The following is a 23,872-nucleotide window of genomic DNA, read 5'->3' on the forward strand; positions in this document are numbered from 1 at the left end:
AATCGATCACCATTTACGACGTCGTGACACCACCCCATAAATTAAAAAAAATAATAATAATAAATAAATATAAATAAATTTAATTCGCCATTCGATTACGGAACGAAATAATCCAAATCGTAAATCGATTACGAATACATTAAATGCTGGTAGAGGAAACAATTAATTAATTACATTCAGCGTGCGGCCGGGGACGTTTAAAATAGTAAAGTGGAAGCTGCGGCACGAACATAATTAAAATACGGTTTAGAAAGAGGAAGAGAGTGAGAAGGGGGGAGGCCACTTTCCGTTCCGGTCAGTTTAATTCCGGTCACGTGACGGGGACGATGTGGTGGCGCTCTCCTCTTCGGTAGCTTCCATTGGGCGGCCTGCTGCAGGAGCCAGCGTACAATGGCGAATCTTCAATCTTTCACATCCCGCTTCCTCCACTGCAGACGATGCCCTCCTGCGGTTCCACGTTCGTCTTCTAGCCGTCTGTCGGAAGATGCGGTGAACATCCGCTATGGGATTTCGGTCTGATAAGACTAACATCCGCTCATCCTGGTGCCAAAAACAGGGTTGTGCTCGCGACAAGAAATCAACCGAACCGCTGTAGTAACATGGCGTATAGACAGAAAAGCGATCCAGGAAACGGACAGTCGGCGAATTTAGACGAAAATCCTAATCAGATGGTCTACAGAAAGGTAAGACAGGACGGACTTTCGCGGGAGAGGATACGGAATACTTTATAAGAGACTTTCGCGGGAGAGGATGATGCGGAATTAAATAAAATTCCAGGCGAGGAAGAGGGGGGGGTGTGAAATGCGATTACGTCCCGTAGACAATTGTCCATTTTCCTTATCGAATTTCTTCTTCTTCTTTTTTTTTTTTTAAATAAAATTTATAGAAATACGAAAATATTTTTTTAAAAATCTTTTTTGCAGTCGCGCGCCTTTTGATGGCGAAAATTAAATTATCTTTCGGAAGTTTGTGGCCTTCTGTTGTCACGTTTTCCTCTTCGGATAAGTGTTTTGTGTGTTTAATGCGTTCTCCTGCAGTGGAGGCTTTTCCTAACGTCAAATGTGCCGAACAGACAAATAGGAGAGCGGTTTCTGCATCTGCATGTCCATTGACTGGCATTGATTGAAGGTAAACCTGTCGGAAATCAATCGATCGCGTTTGGCCACACAACACAATTCACAATAGGTTCTTCGTGGCTTGTCTAACGGTGCCAAAACCTTTTGAGTTTCGAGGCGTTTGCTCTGCTCAATGAAATCTTCCAGTGCACTTGAACTTGAAGCAAACTTGATGCTTTTCCTATGTTCTTTCTTCCTCTCACTCTCTCTCACTCTTTTTTTTAAGTTGTCCAGAGTGGAGTGATATATTGGCTGCATTCGTGGCAACATGCCAGCAGCAACCTGTAGCAGAAACAGGTAGTTACATGCTGGCAGAACTCATTGGATTGATTCAAAGGAGGATTAAGTAACCATACTTTTAAAGGAGCGGTTCCTAAAACGGAGTGGTATGACACCCATTGTAATTTTCACGGTCGGATGACGACAAAAGTCGAGTTATCGATCGTGAAATATTGAAAATCTGCTCGGATCACATATTACAAATAGCTGTGTCATATAATCAGCGGATACGATTATCCATCATTGTACGGTTATTTGACATCGCATCGTTCTCCCCCTCCCCTATTAAGACTCTTCCCATTTGACAGAACGGAAATTGGTTTCAAGCAATGACGAATGCCTGACCACAATGTAGCTTCTCCGATTTCTTCCTCACTTTAATAGGTTGAAAGTTTTTTATTTCATTTTATTTTTTAAAACATATTTTCTAGAAAAAATTCTCTGCCAACGTCTCCATTTTATTCACGTTTTCGCATTATTTTCACGTATCGGGCATGTTTCCTGGATTATTTTCCACCGTGCCAAACACAATTTTAACTCTCATAACTCGAAATTTTGGCAATAAAACGCTATATGTGTCGGCATGTTTCTAAATTCTTCCACTCTACAAATAAACGCCATAGGAATTTTCTATAATTAGAAAACTTTCCGATGTAGTGATTTATAAACGTCTTTAAGCTTATAAATGAACGGAAGAGGAGAGAAAAGAAAGTTGTTTAATCGAAGATGGTGATCGCCTTTCCCTTAAAATGGCGAGAAAGTTTATCGTAACTTTCACTATCGGTCATGCCATTGTTTATTTAGAATGTAAACAAAATCTACTTGGATAAAGAGCCGTTTGCTTTTGTTATTGTATAACGAATTAATTACAGCAATTGCTTTAGCCGAGTGGGAATTTTTTTTTTTGAATTAGTTTTTCTCTCATAATTGGAGGAACATCAACAATATAACTACTGTTTCCATCTTCCATAATCGAATAATGGCTTGTTTACAGTCGAAGAGAACAGATAAACCTGTTAAGTGCGGGGGGGGGGAAAAATGAAAAATTTCTACCGGGTTTTTATTTTATTTGAAGTTTTACACTCCAGTAATACGAGAACTTCATCTCGTGTGCATCGAATAAACATGTTTGACTCGATTGTCCTCCCATCGAGTCAATGATGACGACAGAAAAATAATAAAACAAAGAAGAAAAAAAAGAGTAAATCGATAATAAAGATGGCGAATGTTTTTTTTTTTTTTTTGTGAAATGTGTAATGAAATTCGCTTATGGAATCTTTTGTATCTGTCCTAGCAGATGTCCAGTTTGGATTGACATATATCTTAAAGTGCATTCAGTTCCTCTTGTAATCCTTTAACCACACATTTCACAAGTTAATGCGAAATTGGACTTATCGCTAAGATAATTTAATGTAATGCCCCCCTTGGATTAACTTTAAGCTTCCAATTTCTTCTGACTTTTCTTACTGATGCTTATTCTCTCTCTCTCTCTCTCTTTCTCAAAAACAGGGGGTTTGGAAATCTTAAAGGTGTTTGTTCTTGATAAAATTGAAGTGTTTTAAACTTGAAACTAAACAATTTACTATTGCTATATATATTTTATATTATATGTGAAAAATATAAAATTCTAAAATTATGATTATAGTGAGTTTTTTACTTGAAAAACTATAAAAAAAGGACTGGTGTTTTGTATTTTGCCTGGAGTTTTTGGTGAAATTACATTCAGTCTAGGATGTTTTTTTGTTTCTAAAATAATGCCTTAATGGAGGAAAATTTATAAAATTGTTGTTTTTGAAGTTACTTTACTGGTGGAATAAAATACTTTCATGTTATTTTGATACAGAATCAAACATAAAGTTAGGATTGTTTAATCTTGTGTAATGAATAAAATTACAGATTTTTTTTTTTTACTTTGTTAATAGAAACATATATGGAACATGGGTTTAAGTAATTATTTATACTATATACATTTTTAGTAATTTTAATTATCTTTGTTTCCTTCTTTCCTAGCTCCTAATCTTCCTATTACATACAGCATTTTGCTTGTTATAGAATAGGATATTTTTAATATGATAATCTAGTTTATCAGAAAGATCCTATGTATTTTATTTTATAAATTATTAGAATAAGAAAAAATTAAATATTTTTCTATTACTTACAGCTCTTAATCTTCTAATGATTTTCCTATGATGTATTATTTATAATACTGCATTAATAATATTTCATTGTAAAACCATTCACCCCCTTATACTTGGGATAGGATTTGTATGTTAGCTAAACAAGCTGCAGCTTAGTGCTTTACATTTTTTACATGTATCATTATTTGGTGGAGGAGAATGGCCTGTTATATATTACAGTTTAGAGACCGCACGTCCAGCCCTGCTTATACTACTATTAATTATTTATGAATATGAAGAAATATATAATTAATATATAATTTTTCTTGCTATAGAACAACAATGAACTTCTTTACATAAAGATCCTATGTATTTATTATATAAATTATTAAAATAAAGAAAAATCAAACATCTTATGTATCTATTATGTATAACTCTTAAACTTCCAATGATTTTTTTTTATATTATATAGCTCCTAATTTTCTTATGTATAGTTTCTGATCTTCCTATGATGTATAGCTTTTTAAACTTCCTATGATTTTCCTATAATATATAGAGCTTAATAATCATTCTTCCCTTTCTTGAAATAAATGAAAGGATCAGTTATCTTTTTTTTATAATCTTTTATTCCTTTCCTAAACAAATTGCAATCATTTGAACTAATTTAGATGTTCTTTCACTTCTACATTAAAAAATAAATAAATAAATAAAGTACATGATCCTATTTTTATAATCATAATATTAATTTTTACATCTATCTAAGCATTTTTTTTTTTTCTTTTACATATTAAATGAGGATATCACAAATCTCTTCCTTTTCTACAAACATTCCTGGAAAGACTTGTCTTTCATCTATCAAAACTTTAAAATTCAAATCAGGAGTGGAAGAATATTTATAAATTCCACCCTTTGCCATAAATTAAAGAAAGACTTCACAGTAGTCACACGAATGCCATTCGATAGCAAAGAATATCCGTGAACTTTCCTCATGGCAGAGGACTTAAAAAAAAAAAGGAACGTTTAACGGGTCATTTTAATTATTTATGATCCGCCTTAATTCGGACATTTTTTTTTTTTTTTTTTTTTTGGAAAAATTTATTTAAAGAGTCAGTTTTGACATCAGACTTTATTAATAATCTCGCGTACAAAAGTAATTCTTGTTCGTTGTAGCTTAAGATTTGGTTGTAAGCAATGCCCAAATCTACCCAAGGACTGCATCCTTTTATCAACTTCATCCTCAACGTTCCACTTCAAAAACTTGGTATTTAATCATTTAAATCTTTTATACTCTTGCATAAATTTTTTTTTATAAGTTCTTCCAGCGTGAAATTTCACTCTAGAGATATTAATTTAGGGTGAAGATATTATCTAACGAAACCCTGCAAAAAAAAAAAAAAAGTCACAACTTTTAATAGGATTATGAATCTCTATTACAGGAGTTGACTCCATTCTTCTTAGTATATATTTTTTTTTTTTTTTAAAGAAATTTTAGAAAAAAAAAATTAAAAATATTACGAGAAAAACTTTAAAAGTATCTTAAAAAAAAAAAAAGGTTTTACATAAGTGTTTTTGAACAGCAATTTAAAAACTTTTGTTTTTTTTATCAGCAGTTTGGATCGATTCAATAACGTAACGCAACATATTGGACCATCTGCCAAGGTGGTTCCTTTATGGGGGGATTTTCTTTGGTAAACTTGCACTTATTTAAATATTAGATAAGTGAAGAGAATCCAGAAAACTCCACGGGGCCCAATGGTGAGTTATATCTTCGTGGGACCCAGTGGAATTTGAGTTAGGGAGAAGACCCATATACAGTGTTGACTTCAGGGAAAATATTTTCTTATAAAAGATTGGTGGGGCCCCTAGATAATTGTTCTTTTTTTTGCCCATAGGATAACGCTCCACTACACGGTCCTGGCCATTGGTTAAGGTGCAAACCCGCGACCGACTACCCAATGGTTCAATGGTTTACACAGCAAATACTAAATAGTTGATAAAAATTTATGGGGAAATTTGGTGAACAATATTATAAAAAAAAATCAATTTTTATAATTAGAAAAATCTTTACTAATAAATTTTGTATAATAGATGGCTTTATAAGTGCTTATGGAAAGAGAGAGGATTTAAATAATAGCTATGTAAAAGGCTAATCTTTCTTCGAACGATCAGGCACGTCTTTATATATATATATAAAAAGTCATTGTTTGAAGTATATATTTAGACATTTTATCGAAATACCAATTACTCGAAAGACTCTTTAATGGCAGTTTTTAGATCTCATTCATTGAACGATGCATCTGTAGAGGACCAATCCATTTGGTAGAAAAATCGATTGAGTTCCTGTTGTGGAAATCTAACAAACGCACTGAAAACATAATTACACAAAATAATATAAATCAGATGCAGAGTTTACATTACCCGAACAAAGGTTTATTTTAGTGCAACACGCTATATAATGCAAGATCGGATAAAATGTTTTCTGTCCATCACTCGTTGCATGCAATCAGATTGCTGGCAAGACATAATCCATTTTGTACCACTCGTCCGCGGAAAGGCACGCATCCTTCGTTAATCTCTCCATAAATCAGCTGGTATTTACGCTTATTTTTTTTTTTTTTAAGTACACCGAAATAAAAAAAAAAAAAAACAAGAGCCAATTTGATTAGAATTTTTTTGTTTTAATTCTTAAAGTTAATTTCTTCTTCTTGCAACGGAGTCTTCTGCAATCTTCCTCTTATTAAATTCGTCATTAATAGATTGTGTATAATGGTTTGTTTAATTATAGTTGCTTTCGTTTTCTTTCTTTTTTTAAAATCTAGGTTAATGCAATATTTAATTATAACCGCCTTTTTTTTTATTTTCTAGGAGTTTCGTACAAAACGAAAGCGGTTTCTTTTCTCTAATTTAAAATTGAAAATCGTTTCTTGTTAATTAATTAATTTATTTATATGTGTGGGGATTTTTTTTTTATGCCTGGGAAAAATGGTTTCTGTGCAGAGAATTATTAATAAGATGATTTGTAATTTTGAAGATGCAAATAGATTTCTTACTAATGTTTTGGAAAATGAAGAGAGGAGGAGGGAGAAGAGATTAGATTTGGTTTTTAAGATTTTAATAGTAAGTCAGTCTCTGGAAAAAATTAAAATACTGTACAAGTCGTCCCCCCTATAACACTATTGATTATTCCGTTTTATATGAATTCCGTGTTGTACGAGTCACTTAGATTTTACAATTACGTAAGCCGTTCACAGCCCGGAATACGTATTTATAAAATCTAAGTGACTCGTACAACATGGAATTCATATAAAACGGAATTATCAACAGTGTTATAGGGGGGACGACTTGTACTTTATTTATTTATTAATAAATAAGCATTTTACGTATTTCGTTTGTTCAAAAACAAGTAGCAAAGAGCCTTCTAAGGGGTACAAAGGGATCACTTTATTCTGGATTTCATACAAGCTGTCGATGGGCCCGATTCTATGAATAATTAAGATTTTAGATTCAAGGCTTTTATTGTTAATTTTTAAAAAAATTGAAAGGAAAAATATTAACAAGTTTCTGAATTTACATCACATTTTACTCTGAAATCTAGAACTTTTCATTTTCTAGAAACAGAAGAAAGTATAACATTGCATCTGGAAGTACAGTACTTTCTACAGATTAAGAGTAGGATAACTCATTAAATATTAATTTGCATATCAAGAGAAAGTTATAAATTATTCATTCTGTTTGTGAAGTAAAAGAATAATAAATATTGAAAAACCAAGAAACATTTATCTTCTTTAGTTGGATATTATAAACATATTATAGTCTTATTCAAATTTATGTTGTCTAAATAATATATATTCCTTGTAGAAGCTTCGAGTATAATAATTAATTTTAATTAAATAATACACATTTTAAATGCCTTTAAGGAGCCATTTGTAAGGATTATATAATCGTTTTTTATATATTATCACTGTGTTATCCTATAGGAAAAAAGGGTAATTGTCTGGAACCCCCAACAACAAGGGACCCCAAACTAATATTTTATATGAAAATATCTAAGGTCAACACGAACATGGGGCTCCCTAATTCAAATTAGGGGTTCCCCGTGAAGGTATAACACGCTACTGTGTATTAGTTACAATTATTAGGCTTGTTTATAATAAATAATATATTTATTTTGTATTTTAAGAAACATAAGGAACTAGCTTTTAACGGATCCGAATGGGAAACCGGATCAAGAACTGTTACTTCTTAGGTTTCATCCACTACACAGAGCCTTTAAAAGAAAATTAAAAACTGGTAACTCGAGTCAATCAGGATACAGATGGTCAATTCATGAAAAGCAAAAATTCCGAATGGCGTGATGGATAACACACGATATCCCTTTACAAATGTTACTATAGTTGCATGAATAGACGGTTTGCAACCGACAAACCATTAAGACACCGAGTCGTATTGACATTTAAAGTCATTGATAGAGAGTGTTAAGAAAGGGGAGAAGAGAGGTTACAACTGTATCTACTATCGAACCACCGACTAAAAATGAATTCACCGGTTTAATTAAGTATTTGCGGATTTTATCGCATTTTAAAATTTCTCCCAAAAAGGAAGTCGTATCTCCTTTTCGATTTAGAAACACAGACATCCGTTTCACACTAGGCTGCTATTGTGTTGCGCGATGTTGATGACGTAAACGATGGTTTCCAGGAAAATTAAACCGGCTTCGGTAAGGTAATACGATAAAATAACGCTGGTTAATTCTATAAAACTTCTACATATTCCGATAGAATTCCTTCCTGTTACGTGAAGAAATGAATTCTATATCTTTGACGTCACGGGTTTCTAAATTTGGAACGTCGACAACTCATTTTAAATAACGTTATAAGCATTTTATTTTTAATGTTGGTGCCTATCTCCTCCTCCTCCTCCTCCCTTCGACGTAATTAATTGTGCAACACGCGAGAAAATTCTCGTATTGCTTGCCAACTCTTTACGAATCGAGAAACTTTTATTAAACTTGGATTAAGAATTCCTGCATACATAAAATGTAAATGAGTAAAAGAGATTAGTTAAGAAGCAAACGGTTTTATTTGCTATTAATTAGATTATACTGGGAATTAATTTGAAAGTACTCAAACGGATTTCATTAATTAATTACTTGTTGATGTTTTCCCGTTTGTAACGTGATTTTTGTTGTGATTTCTGCTGTTATTAACCAATACAAATACAAGTCGACCCCCCTATAACACTGTTGATAATTCCGTTTTATATGAATTCCATGTTGTACGAGTCACTTAGATTTTACAAATACGTGAGCCGTTCACAGCCTGGAACACGTATTTGTAAAATCTAAATGACTCGTATAACATGAAATTCATATAAAACGGAATTATCAACAGTGTTATAGGGGGGGTCGACTGGTACTTAGATAATTTAACACTCCTCTCAAAGGGAATTTATCTAACCGTTATCGGTAGCTGATTGTATCCCTTTGAGATCCGTATTTTCTTATAAGGCCCTTTATTTTAAGGACGAGGCCCTAGTACGTTCGTTGGGTAATCCGTCACCAATTACTGTATATAAAAATACTATCAACACGTGAACTACACGACGAAAAAAAAAAAATTCTAGAGCAGTGTGAAATGCGATATTGATACGCAGTTTTCTCTTCCAAGTGTAGCATAATGATGTGGAATGAGATATAGAGAATATCTAAAATACGGAACAAAGACCGAATTCTTGATCAATAAACAGGAAACGTGGAAGATGTAGTCTTTAGTAATGTAATACGAAACCATTCTTGACTAATGGAAACACGAGGAAAACACAAAGTGGTACCATAGAAAGTGTTATAATCATCAATTTTTTCCTTTTTTTTATTAACGTCAATAAAGTATTATCATTATTTTCTCGACGAATAGATTAAACGGGGGAGGAGAAACGATAAATTTGTACACTTTCTTAAATTTTTAATAATAAAATTCTTTATCTCGTATTATTAATAAGAATTTCTTTATAGTAGTAGCCTTATATATATAGAAATATAAGGCTACTAGTTACAGAATTAAGAGGAAATGATGAATAAACTCTAAAAACAGAATAATCCTAAATATTCTTGTTTTTATGGCTTTCTTAAATAGAAAAATCGATATTTTCTTTTTTCTTCTCTTCTTCCTCCTCTTCTATTTTTTTTTTTTTTAAATAGTTATTTTGGTTTCTCCCACATTTAACTTTGTATTTTATGTAAAAGATAGAGCTTTTCTCGAAGGAATCTTTCATGTATGAATACTAAACCTCATAAATCAAGAATAGCAATTACATCTAAGAATATAGCTCCTCTCTATCACTGTCGTTCTTCCCCTATTCTGATGGGCCAGAGTGAATGACAGCGTGTGAGATGTCGTGATTATCTTCACAATGATCGGTTTATATTAGTTCCTAAGTTAGCATATGACGAATTCCATTCGCTTCTATCGATTATCTATCTTAGCTGTCTGTTTCAGCAATACAATGGTGAAGAGGAAGACTGTCTGTATTGTTTTTTTTTTTTTAAATGTGTATATATATATATATATATTAATATATTTTAAATTTCGAATATGTAACTTGTAATTTACTTTGGCAGATGGAACAGATGGTGGAAAAAATGCAGGACGAACAAACTGGTGTTCCTGTCAAAACTGTCAAGAGCTTCATGTCGAAGATACCCAGCGTGTTTACTGGTAAGAGCGTATGTCTTTCACTTCTATACCGGAACAAAATATGTTCCTTCGACGGTAGCGCGTTATCCTATGGGCAAATATTGCCTGGGGATCCACCAATACAAGGTCCCAAACAAATTTTTTCTCGAAGAAAAATGTCTGAAATAAACACTGTATATGCGGCACCATAGTTCAAATTCGCTTGGGTCCCGTGATGCTATAACGCGCCACTGTTTTTTGAAGTACTCGGCCTCAATCTTTATGATCCAGTATGCAAATTATCATTGTGTACATTCCATTAAACGTTCTTCACGGTGTCTTTATTATAATATCTCCCTCGGAATTCAATAATTCTTAATGGAAACTTGTGTTTACAACCTGTTAAACGTGGGAGTTAACTATTTTGGATCACGATTTCAAAAAAAAAATCTTCTATCATAAAACTCATCTCCGCTCTCGAGAGGTGGCAGAAGGAAGAAAGAAAGAAGGAGAAAAAAAGCCACTGATTTATCGTTCATTTTATTTTAATGTCAAGTCAACCCGATAAATCAAATGATGCAGAATATAAAAATTGATTTACGGGTCCAAACAGGGGTTGGAAATTACTTTATGATTGAATTTCTTTCAGTTTAGCGACTTCGATCGATGGAGGCAGTTGTGTTAATATTAATCTACGGGATAAAAAGACAGAAGAGTACTCTTCTGCATCATCACCGATAAGAGAAGGCAATGCAACTATTATTGCTCGAGATGGAGGGGGGGAAAAAAAGGAAACTGAAGTGTAGCATGTTCTGGGATAAGCCTTCCCTGTGATGTATAGATTACAGAGAGATTCGATCGATTTTCTGCATTAGAGGAGTCCTCAATGGAAAAAAAAACCGAGATGACCGAATGACGATTCAAACACGGCTAATTATTGAACGTTTTTTTAGTGTTTTAATGTAATAGAACCTCAACAGGATCGCCTTTCGAGCAGCGCGAATCTTCATTCACTCGTGTTTTTGACATTGTAGAGTTGCCGAGAAACTAGAAAAAATAATAATGCAGACGACGTTCTTCATCAGAACGCCCACATTGTCAGAACGTTGATGAAATTATTACTTTTGACAGCGACTAAAAGTATTTAGTGCTCCGTAATTACAATAATAACCCAAATAGTTTCCTTTCTAGATAATAGAAAATGGCCACGAAGAATCTATTTATATGTTTAGAGAGTGAGAGAGGTTAATAAAAATCATTCACAAAGTATTGCTCAGAGCTGATTTCGTATTATTTACTCGATATTTACCATACAAGTTAGAAGAGGAGCATGTCGCCGTAACTGAATTACACTGTGTTTACACGAAAAACCGCAGATATACTTGTATTTTTTTTTAAGAAAGGAAATATAATTTAAACGGGAAAAAAGAATTATTTATTTTAAGGGTATTTTTTGTGTTATTTCATAAAAAAAAAATTTTCGATTTTAATTGATTTTAGTGTAATTAAATCGTCTGAATAATTTAGAATGTAACAGAATACAGTCGACCCCCCTATAACACTGTTGATAATTCCGTTTTATATGAATTCCATGTTGTACGAATCACTTAGATTTTACAAATACGTGAGCCGTTCATAACCCGGCACACGTATTTGTAAAATCTAAGTGATTCGTACAACATGGAATTCATATAAAACGGAATTATCAACAGTGTTATTTGGGGGGGGTCGACTGCGCGTAAGAAAATAAATTGGGTGAAGATTAAATGGGAAATGGAAAAACGAAAGTTTTACTATCGATAGTCTAGAATAGTTTAAGTCCTATGGGAGATATAATTACAATGAATGATATCGAACCGCTGATAGATTGCGGGATTCATTATCGTAAAACTGATTAGTTGGTTCTGTGAAAGATAATAAAATCATCCACACTGCCATACTTAATCTTTAATGCAGTTATTTGGGATACATTTTAAAGGGGTCGGTTAATTTATAATATTAACTGCGTGCATATTGTTTAGAGTTTAGGGGCCGTCAGTTACGTGTACAGTTTTTGACCTCCTTTCTCCCACAATGTAATTTCGGCAAACCCTTTAATTACATGTACAGTAATTCACGTTCCATCTGACGAAAATTTTAGACTGCAGTTTATTTCTATATATAATATTTTAGTAAATTTAACTAAATTTTCTGCGTAAATATGCAAATGATGTGTTTCTGGCAAATCTCCTCCCCCCTCGTTTGCACGTACAACAGTTCATAAACCCGACATTGAAAATAAAAGACTTTAAAAATATTTTCTTATAGTTCATTCACATGGCTAGGTGAGTAGACATATAAGAACAAATTCGTATGCTACACATGACAAAGAAAAAAAAAAACGTATTTTAAGGTCCATATCATAAATGTAGGTGTAGATTTATGATTTGTTTCATCTTCATCTGTTAAGAGTCTTGATATTCTTGCATGATGAGTGCCTCCTTATGTTATGGTGAATTGTTAGTGTTACAGTATACTAATGACAGTTGCAATCAATCAGTTTATTGGCTTTCATTGCAATTATTAAGAACAATTTATTTTCTGTCTTACTATATCTTATCGTACAAAATATCTTTTTCCTCCCCCTATAACACTGTTGATAATTCCATTTTATATGAATTCCATGTTGTACGAGTCACTTAGATTTTACAAATACCTGTGCCGAGCTGTGAATGGCTCACGTAATTGTAAAATCTAAGTGACTCATACAACATGGAATTCATATAAAACAATTATCAACAGTGTTATAGGGGGGTCAATTTGTATCTTCTTTTTGGGCAGAGAAACTGTGGGCTGCTCAATAATATGGTCTAACTGTAAAAGTAACTCATTTCCTTACAATGATGAGTTGGCCGTAATTGATTTTCCCCTTAACAATCAACTGTGTTCAAGTCTGGCAACATTAGTGCCAGACTTGAAGATATAATTTAACCTATCTGCCATTTAAAATTATCATATTTCAGCTAAAATTCTCATACCTATATTAACATACATATATAAGAATATCAATCTTGGTTCTTTCCCAAGTGAATGATCTGAGAACATTGTTCTGGTTCATTCAGTCGTTTGTAATAAAATACATACAATATCGTCAGCATATACTTATATATTGGTATTAGACTTGTTAAATGAAGTGTTTATGTGATAATGTCACATGAATTATTGTAATATCAAATTCATTAAAGATGCTGACAAAAGCGGCCTATCCACTGATGGAACATACAAAACACTGATGGTTGGCAAGTATGCTTAAACTGTAAATGCAGCTAATGGACGTCCCCAAATAATAATAATATTAAAATATTAAGATAATCTAAAACTAAACACAAAGTCCTTTCCTAATTTAATTGATAAAATATTCAACAATCATGTTTCGTAATTTTGACATATAATCACCTTAATAATGATTAATAACTGTTTCACTTGTAAGCATCCATTAACAATTATCACACAATGATATTTTGCTGTATATAGAACAATATTCATTTATTTACTTAATGACTGCAATGAAACATCAATATATCTTGTGAAAGAGCTGAAGTGTAAATGCTAGTAAATAATTGTAGTAATAATAATAATAATAGTAACTATAATAGTGTATTTATTTGTCACTGTTTTACTGTTCATTTTAAATTAATTATTTCTGTTCTTAATGCATTTTAAATTGCAAAAATTGTTATTGATATTAGTTTAAACATTTGTTTATATTCAAAAATTACTTAAATTTACAATTTTTATTTGAATTTATTATTATTGAAGAATATATTTCTGTTACTGCTTGTTTTGGAAACCGATCCTGTTGATCTTCTTACTTAATTGGATACGTTCTCGACCCTCTTTAGGTCAGCTTCGGCCAATAATGATTGTAAACTTCTACAACAGCTGATATTTGAACTCCCTGCAGTTGCTTCTGTAACAAGCAGTAACAGAAACATACATTGATAACGTGTCAAGATTCAAAGATTATAACAATGTTTTACTCGTTATCACGCTATTAATTTGTATGGTAAACTTGATAATTAATATTGATATACTGTTTTTTGAATCTAAGTAGATAAAGTCATATTTATTATTATTAAACTATAAGTGACAATTATTGTATTAAAAAATTAAACTCATTTAAGTTAATGAGCTGTCTTGATTGAGGGTTAAGGTTATTTGAAATATTTTAATTTATGTTTTTGTTTCTTACAAGAAGCAAATATTAATAATATATTTTGCAGGATATTAATTACATGCAAAATATTTTATTGCATGTAATTATTAATGTAAAAATCAAAATCTGTTTATTTGTGTGCTTGTGGAGTTTTTAGTTGTCTTTCTCTACAGATGGAGTTACTTCATAACACATTGTATTATTTATTATATATGATTATTTTTATTGTTATGTTGTTATTAATATTAATATAAATAGTATAATTAATAAATTCTTATACTATTTATTAATGTTATTAATTATTAACTAGTGAAAAGGGGAGGATAAATACATTTCACTATTTTTCTCATGTTATGATAACATTAACAAGTGGGTTCTTTTCAACCCAACTAGGATGAAAGATTGGACTGTTAACTACATAGTGCTCTGTCAATCGTGACAGGGAACTATCTAGTACAGGAATTATAAGGGCCATTTTACGAGTATTTGATTTTATATTTCTTTGCATTTCAAATACAAGTATATTAAATCAATTTACAGATTTGTATGTAATGTATCATTTGATATCAATTGATCACTTAAAGTGACCTAAAGCATTTGTCAATTGATGATAATTGATATCAGTCATGTAAAATTGACCAAAGTGACATCATTTTATTGGTTGCCATGTAATGATCTCATCTCGTATCATATCATTTGGCATTTGAAACTCCAAAAACCACTTCAGAAATGATATCAAGGGACTGTCCATTAAGTATGTGTACAGTTTTTGTGAGCTAATTTTGATCTCTTTCCTCCCTGCTACAGACAATGATGTGTTTTACCAGAAAGTTAACCAGTTTAACAGGCATATCCATAGATGTCTTCAGATGGGGAAAGCAAGGTACAGTACTTGTGCTTTGCTTTTCCTATTTTTTACTTAAGCCCTGTGCTTAAGTAAAAAATTCTGCAAATTTATAATCATAAAACTGATTGAGATATGTTAACTTACACTCTTGACTGAGGGATACTTTGTCTTTCTTTTTTGTATTGATTGTATTCTATAATCTACTTATGAAAAAATCCAGAAAAATTTAATAATTAAATAAAAATTCATTGATGTCTTTTTCCCTTTGCTGCAAAATTTTCTGTGGATACCCATGGGTGTACATATCATTTACAATTCAACTGGGAACACATTTCAGAATCAGTGAAAGTAAGGTCTAAAACTGATTGAACTTTTTAAACTTTATATATTTATTGATATATAAATTGATATTATAATAATGTGTTAATAAAATTGTTTTACTCAAAGATTGATTTTACAATTAAATATTAAAAACAACCAAACATGGAGTAGTCTCTATAGGGTGACCACAAGTCTATTGGAGACTTGTGGTCACCCTATCTTTGATTATGTGTACAATAGTTCATAGACTCCTGTAACATTGAAGAAATGACTTAAAATTTTTCTGCAATATTTTCTGATAGTTTATTTAGATGACTAGTTAGTAGCCAATAACAAATTTGTATGCCATTAATACCACTGAAAAAAGTCCATATAAACAATGCCTCAATCCCCCCTCCCTCTTCCTCACGTATAGTCATGAATTTTTTGTGACCTCTTTCCCTTAAACTGCACATAATTAATGGATGGTCCTCAATTGATATCATTTGAAAATGATGAAATGATATTTTTAGTAGGAAATTGGAAAGTATTTTACTGTTTCTAAAATTTATTATATAAGTTATGCCAAACATTTCAAATATATTTTCTGTATGAATATTTAATTTACATAATGCATATTAAATGAATCAGTTTTCTGTGTTGAAAGTCTTTACTCTTTATCAGATTTAGGTGCCTAAAACTTTGGTATTCATTTATTTAATTCTACATGCACACTTGTTCAAATTGCAGATATGATAAAATTAGCAAAACTTATTTATTGAAAATTGATGCAAAATAAATTTTAATCTTAGATAGGACTACATTACAAAATATAGAGGCAATAAAGCCCAAATTATCATAATTATTAAATGATAATTAGATTCAGCCTTATAATTTGATTATTAGAATAATGCAATATCAATAAAATTAATTATCCAAGTTCTAGACCAATAATTAATCCAGCCTTATCATTTGATCATTAAAGTAATGAAAACAACTCCAAATTCTGTAAATAATCTGCTTTGCTGGAGTTCACTTGAACAACAGTTTCAAGTACTTCAAGGCAACCAAGTCCATCATTAGGAGAATCTTCTAATGATAGGACTGGTTACCAAAAAGTACGATACTTGAGAAACTGTTATTCTTCTAATAGAGCAAATTTTTATCATATACTTTAAACAATTTTAGATGAGATTTGTAAATCATATTATACTATAATATAATTGGTTACATATACAGTGTGTTCCTCATATGAATGATTTACAAGCCAGATATGTAAATACATGCATTAATATCAGAGATAAAAAATAAAATGATAATTATGATACATTATCTTCTGCACTATTAGTTTTCTGCTAATCTGTTAGAATATTTATTTAAAACTATTTAGATTGAGTGACATAAGGAATCTATTTTAAATTTATATCCTATTAATTTCACACTAATATATAAAAGATCTTTATGGAAGCTGTCATATCCTTAATGTTTGTCCATCTAATGATCTTCCAAGAACAATCTTAGAGATGAATTTTTCATTTTGAGCATAAAATATATTTTTAAAATATATTTGATAAACTCTCACACAAAACTTCATTTAATATAAAATGAACAAGTAATTATTTATTGTGACATCATCGAATGCCTGCCTGCAATTTTTAATTTATTTAATTTAAAATATATGCTCTCCACCTCAAATTAGCAGTGCCTTGCTCCTGTTCATCATACTCTTCCTATACTGGGCAAGATTGTCGAGAGAGGGAAGCCGGAAATTTTTCTTGGGTCTGGAGAAAATTTACGGCCCTAGTAGTTCCTACCCCTATAAAATTAATGTTATTTTTACTAATAGAAAATAAAATCTTTAAGATTGTTTTTTATTAATAAAAAAACATTCTATGTATTTTGTTTGTTCATAAAAAAAAAAGGTTAAAAGGGCCTACTTTATCCTAGGTCCTATACAATCTTTTGATGATCTTGATATTGGGACTAGAACTATATATATTTTTAGCTTGTCCCTCATTTATTAATTTAGCTCCCTCAATGATTTATTCCTGGCTACAGAACTGATAATAATACATCAAAATTTTATTTTTGTGTATTAATTGATTATTATATACCATAATAATTTTGTGGTAGTATAGACTTGTTAATGTATTTAAGTAATCATTAATCAGATTATCATTTATTTTTATATAGAAATTTTAAAAAAAGTTTTAATTTCAGTAATATTTATTTGTATAGTACATTAATATAATAATAAGATATCAGAATTTAAGTTATATTTTTATGCTCATAAAAATATATAAATATGTTAAATAATAAAGCTATATACAGTAATACCTTGACTTATGCTACCCCGACTTATGCGAACCCAGAGTTAGGCGATTTTCAAATCTCGTCGATTCGTCTTTTGTTTGAGCGCCACGCAATTCTCGATTACTCACTCCCCCCACACTATTGTTCAGTTTACATGTTCGGACATGTCGCGCAGAATCGACACATAGCAACAATTTATTTTGTGTTATTTATTTCTGTGTTTGTTATATTTACAAAGACTTGAGAGACTCTATGTGTCTTGTAACCGTGAACGAATCAAAAGACGAGATAAGATTAACGAGAACATTTATTAGCTTAAATACGTCCGACTTGGATTTTACACAAATTGCGAAATTATACCCCGACTTACATGAATTCGATTTATGCAGTAATATACAGTAATACCCTGTATACTGTAATACCAGGGTATTACTGTATTAATCATATATTTATGTATTTACATTCAATTCATGAAATTTTTTACTATTTGATTGATGTCTGGGTAGACAATTATTATTATTGAATTAATGAAATACAGTCAAACCCCTGAACATAGATGGGAATATAAAAATGGCCATTGTTTGGGGATTATTTTGTAGGCATTTTTATTAAAATATTTGTTTCTGAGAAAATGGTGACTGTATTAGAGATGGTTATCATTGGAGGTTCCTACTATGCTGTACTGTACTTAGAATTGCCAAGTATTTAGGGATTAAATCCAGGACTAAATGATTTCTTCCCAAAGGATACTGGTAGACTTCAATTCTGGACTTGCAGCATGCGTGTTTTTACCCTGGCAGTGACAAAAATACATTTAAAATGTGGAAAAATAAAAAGATACATCATTGTAGAGCAGTTTTTAGAATAAAATCCCCATTGTTATATGGCAGTCCTTCCTCACGTATAGTCATGAATTTTTTGTGACCTCTTTCCCTTAANAATGAGTCTAAGCAAAGAATTGATGGTGGGTTTAGAAGTGTGCTGGGACAATACTCCCAAATATTTTGTAGCAAGTTGAGTATTAATTCTTCCATCATCCATTCCTTCCTAATTCTGTAATCTATATGCTGTATTAAAAGTAATTAATTCTCAATAGTAGTAGAGAGTCGATTATCCAAAATAATTAGGGTTGGACAATTTTAGATAACCAATCACACTTGGTAGAGAAAGAATAAAAAGATAAATATCTTAAATTAAAAATTATTATAATTCTTTTTTGAAAGAAGTAATCAATTTTGCTTTGTTTTGCATTATGTTTTTCTTTTTAACTTTGCTAAATCCTTGGCTTGCTTGATCATTACGAGAATTGAAAAATTTGCTTTAGGTTGCATTTCTAAGTCTGTCAATACTGTTTCAAATGCATCAAATGCTTCACTGTACCTATAAACAGTGAAACATTTGATGCATTGGATTGTGACTCATTAATCATGCTTTTTTTATTTGTACTATAGTTAATGAAACTTAATGTTAGTATTAATACTAAAATAACTTAATATCTGGTCTATATAAGAGTGATTCACCAATCATTATTATGTAAAAATTGCAATTTCTGGAAGTAGAACTCTCTCAAATTGATTTCAGTTACAGTAATTAGTTTTTTTAGATAATTGATGCTCTACTATATTACTATATGTTTTCCTTGAATCTTTTCATCTTGTGATCAATAATTCAATGAAAATGTTTTTCTAATATTGTGTTTTCTTAATTCTAATGTGCCATTGAATCTAACATGCACTTAATTTTTGAGATAAAACCCAAAGAAGTTAGTTAACAAATGTAACTTGCATCCTATATTGTCAAACACTCAGTTACAAGAAGTTAATGTATTCAAACAACAATAAATACATTTTTGTAAAATATTTTATTATGTTTACAGTATACATTTCTGAATATATTTGAAGAGTGCAATGCCCTAATGTTGTAAATGCTATTTTTTCCTGAATATGTTTTATTGAAGAAATGAATTCTAAATTCAATGTTTTCTGCCGCAAAAAAATATTGTGGTGAAAGTGTCACTGTAGGTGGCTGTATTTTGAAGTTGAATTTACATGCAAGCTGTAACATTTTAAGTGCCAAAAGTCACGACTTGCACTTTGGTGCTTAAAACATTACGGCTTATGTTTATGTCATTTTGTTATTTGTAACCTAGTGAGGAATTTACCATTTTATGCTAAAATCAAAATAAATTTTTTCGAGACTTGAAGGAATTCATTGACTAGTAAAAAGTGTTTCTTGGCATTTACAACATTATGGTATTGCACACTTCATTTATTCATTACAGTCAAAATTATCATACGATCAATGTTTTAAAAGCAATATTTAATATTAGTATGCACCAGCATGATATTTTGCATATTATGTAGTATTACATGAAATATCTGGAAGCAAGCCAATAGAGTTCGTCATCCTACTAACTTATGTTTTATCATCTTCAGCCTTGCCAGGTTTCAAAATTCTGTATATAGCATTCGATCAACATCAGGAAATGACATCAAATTGAACACTGATGTTGACTTTTCCATGACCTTCCAGGTCAAAGGAGAGAAGACACCTGGAAACAAAGATGGACCAATCAAAAAGTGATGAAAGATATCATCAATCAATCAGAATGCAGGATCAAGGGGAGAACCATTTTAAAATGTGTGTATCAAGGACATGAGGTTCTTTCNTATAGATTTTATTAAAGAAGTTTTTCAAAAGAAAATGTATTTTAAATTTATGATTTTAGTTTTCTTAATATTTAATTCAAAAATTTTATTAGTTTAGAGTTCTGATATTTAAAAAATATGTTTTTAAATGGAATAACTAAAAGGAACATTTAAAATGTTCTATTTTAAACTTGGAATGTTTTTTTAAATAAGTGAGGCTCTTTAGATTTAATGACATATGATAATGAAACGTATATCTCAGAAAAATGTTTAATACAAAAGATTTGAATTAGACCGATGATTCCGAAACTTTTTTGATCCTCCACCACCACCTCCTTGGTTCCATAAACTTAAATCCAATGCTTCCAACCATACCCTAACGTCCCCAATCCGTTTTGTCTATTGTGAGAAAGGCTTGGAAATATTCTTAGAAAAGTTTTTCTGAAAACCTCACACTTTGTGTCCTTACTGTACATTGTTGTCAACATCTGGAAGTCCATTAAATGCAATGTTTCTTCTTATCCATTTTAATGGAGAAAAGGGAAAGGTTGTCAGTGGCCCCAACCCTTGCCTAAGATCACCATTTGGTTCTGCCTCCAGTACTCCCTGCCACCTCGTTGCTTCTTTTTACCCCTCTAGATTTACTCATTGCCCCAGAGTAGTGCCCACTTTAGGAACCATTGGATTAGACTAAAAACATACTTGTTACATTATAAGTGTATTAACAGAATGGACTTCATGTTACTAGAAACTTTTATTACTCCTTTAAACTTCTTTTGACTGTTATATTAATTTTTTAATGTCTGTAAAATCTACCAGAAGAAAATAGTTTACTAGAAAACTCTGCTAAAACTTAAAATAGCTGTTAAGAATTTATTTACATTTTTATATTATAGCAATTAATTATTATATTAATTAAAGAAGCAGACTATTGAATTCTTTTAGGATTATTTTTAAATTGGAATTTAATTAATTTATTAAGCAGCTTGTTGAGTTTGCAACGTTACTATTTTATATTTTAATGATCAGAAGTAATCCAATTAATAAGTTGTAAACATCTAGAGATAAAGATTGATCCAGAACCTGCAACTTCTTATTACAATAATATTTTCAAACAATTTCTACTAATTTAATTAAAAGCAATAACTAGACAAAACATAAAGTGCACTGCTATTATATTTATTTACATTTTCTTTATAAAATACTATTGAAAGGCAAAGTTTATGTTAAAAATATTACGTTATTAGAAAATTCAACTTATTAAAGCAAGTTTCTACTTAAGAAAAAATTATTAAAATAATTCTTTGTTAAATTCATAACCTACATATGACACTGTAAACTTAAGCACAGATTTATGCAGAAGCTGTATAAACAGAAAAGTTTTTGGTACTTTGTATGAATTTTGTTTTAAATTAGCTCTATAATTATTTATATGATTCAGAGTAATTATGAATTATAAATAAAGGTAGTTGGTTTATTTTTAGAGTATTTTTTTTTAAATTAAGAGCAAACATGTTATTTATTTCGCTATTTAAATGAAGTACTGTTTATAAATGAAGCATTTATTTATGAATCGGTCTAAATTTTAAAAAATTCAATAGAATTCATCGTTAAAGATCAAAAACAAATCATCATTTGACGTTAGAATATATTTAAGAAATGCTTAAACTACTTTATTTGAATAACTTTATTTACTTGTTATAAAGTTTTTTTCCTTTATTAGAGTTTGTTTTAAGTTATAGACACTGAAATTTAATTTACATTTTTACATCATTATTATGAAATATGATTTAGATATGGTATTTATGAATTATTCATTTATTTTAATTTGAAAAATTATGAAAATGAAGAAGTTTGAACTATGTGAAGTCCTATATTCGATAAATTAAAATATTTCTTTGTTGTAAATGTAATCATATATGTAAATAATTCTTATATAATAACTCGCAACTATTATAATATTATAGTTCAACAACTTGTTTTATAAATGTATAGTGAAATGGTTTTAGTATCCTTTTCAGCTGAGGCTCTTCATCTTGCGCATTTAATAGCAGCACATGGATATTTCTTTCCTATTGATGACCATATTCTTACTGTTAAAGCTGATGGAACATTTTATAGGTTTCAGGTAATTATTATATTTAAGTAAATTTAATTGTTATTTAATTTATAAGTTAATATTTAAATTATTTAATGTAAACAATATGAATAAATTAAAAATTAATCTTCTGTTCAACTATTCCATTTTACAATGTTTTGATAATGTTTTATTTATTAGATTTTGTGTTCATTACAATTTAATTATTTAGTATAAAACTTTAATATATTGTAAATGGAGCTTAACAAATGCGGCATGCTTTTCTTTGTATCTACTTTGAATGAAAAATTAGTGTTTGAGAATATAACCTTTAATCTTCATAGTATTTTTCATAATTAATTTATTTCAATTTTTAAAGTAATTATTAATGATTAAATTAATAATTTTTTTTCTATTTTTAAATTAAATGGTCATTTTAAGAACTCATAAAAGTTTGTGGAAAAATTATAACCAATTAACATAAATACTTAAAATTAATTTGTATAAAGTAAATTATATTTGCAATTGAAATAATACATGAAGCATTTTATGTGTATATTGTATTTATATTATGAATTAGAAGTGTCATTTAAAAATATTGAATTTAAAGAAAGTAGATTAAAGAAAGTATTTTATTAATCATAACTTCAAATATAGATTTTATTAAAGAAGTTTTTCAAAAGAAAATGTATTTTAAATTTATGATTTTAGTTTTCTTAATATTTAATTCAAAAATTTTATTAGTTTAGAGTTCTGATATTTAAAAAATATGTTTTTAAATGGAATAACTAAAAGGAACATTTAAAATGTTCTATTTTAAACTTGGAATGTTTTTTTAAATAAGTGAGGCTCTTTAGATTTAATGACATATGATAATGAAACGTATATCTCAGAAAAATGTTTAATACAAAAGATTTGAATTAGACCGATGATTCCGAAACTTTTTTGATCCTCCACCACCACCTCCTTGGTTCCATAAACTTAAATCCAATGCTTCCAACCATACCCTAACGTCCCCAATCCGTTTTGTCTATTGTGAGAAAGGCTTGGAAATATTCTTAGAAAAGTTTTTCTGAAAACCTCACACTTTGTGTCCTTACTGTACATTGTTGTCAACATCTGGAAGTCCATTAAATGCAATGTTTCTTCTTATCCATTTTAATGGAGAAAAGGGAAAGGTTGTCAGTGGCCCCAACCCTTGCCTAAGATCACCATTTGGTTCTGCCTCCAGTACTCCCTGCCACCTCGTTGCTTCTTTTTACCCCTCTAGATTTACTCATTGCCCCAGAGTAGTGCCCACTTTAGGAACC

General features: G+C 30.4%; 1 protein-coding gene across 1 annotated transcript in view; it reads left to right on the plus strand.

Moving 5' to 3' along the window:
- Window positions 1-259: 259 nt before the first annotated feature.
- The window catches only part of LOC111639069 (regulator of G-protein signaling 7-like), a 46,177-nt gene continuing 22,564 nt past the window's right edge, over window positions 260-23,872 (plus strand). Inside the window, exons 1-3 of the mRNA XM_023384841.1 lie at window positions 260-683; window positions 10,128-10,278; window positions 22,495-22,613. Of these exons, the coding sequence (XP_023240609.1) occupies window positions 600-683; window positions 10,128-10,278; window positions 22,495-22,613 (354 nt within the window). The 5' untranslated portion in view covers window positions 260-599. The remainder of the gene's footprint in view (window positions 684-10,127; window positions 10,279-22,494; window positions 22,614-23,872) is intronic.

This window comes from Centruroides sculpturatus, unplaced genomic scaffold (assembly GCF_000671375.1).
Source record: "Centruroides sculpturatus isolate CEXI.00-Female unplaced genomic scaffold, Cexi_2.0 scaffold1202, whole genome shotgun sequence".
Classification (NCBI taxonomy): domain Eukaryota; kingdom Metazoa; phylum Arthropoda; class Arachnida; order Scorpiones; family Buthidae; genus Centruroides; species Centruroides sculpturatus.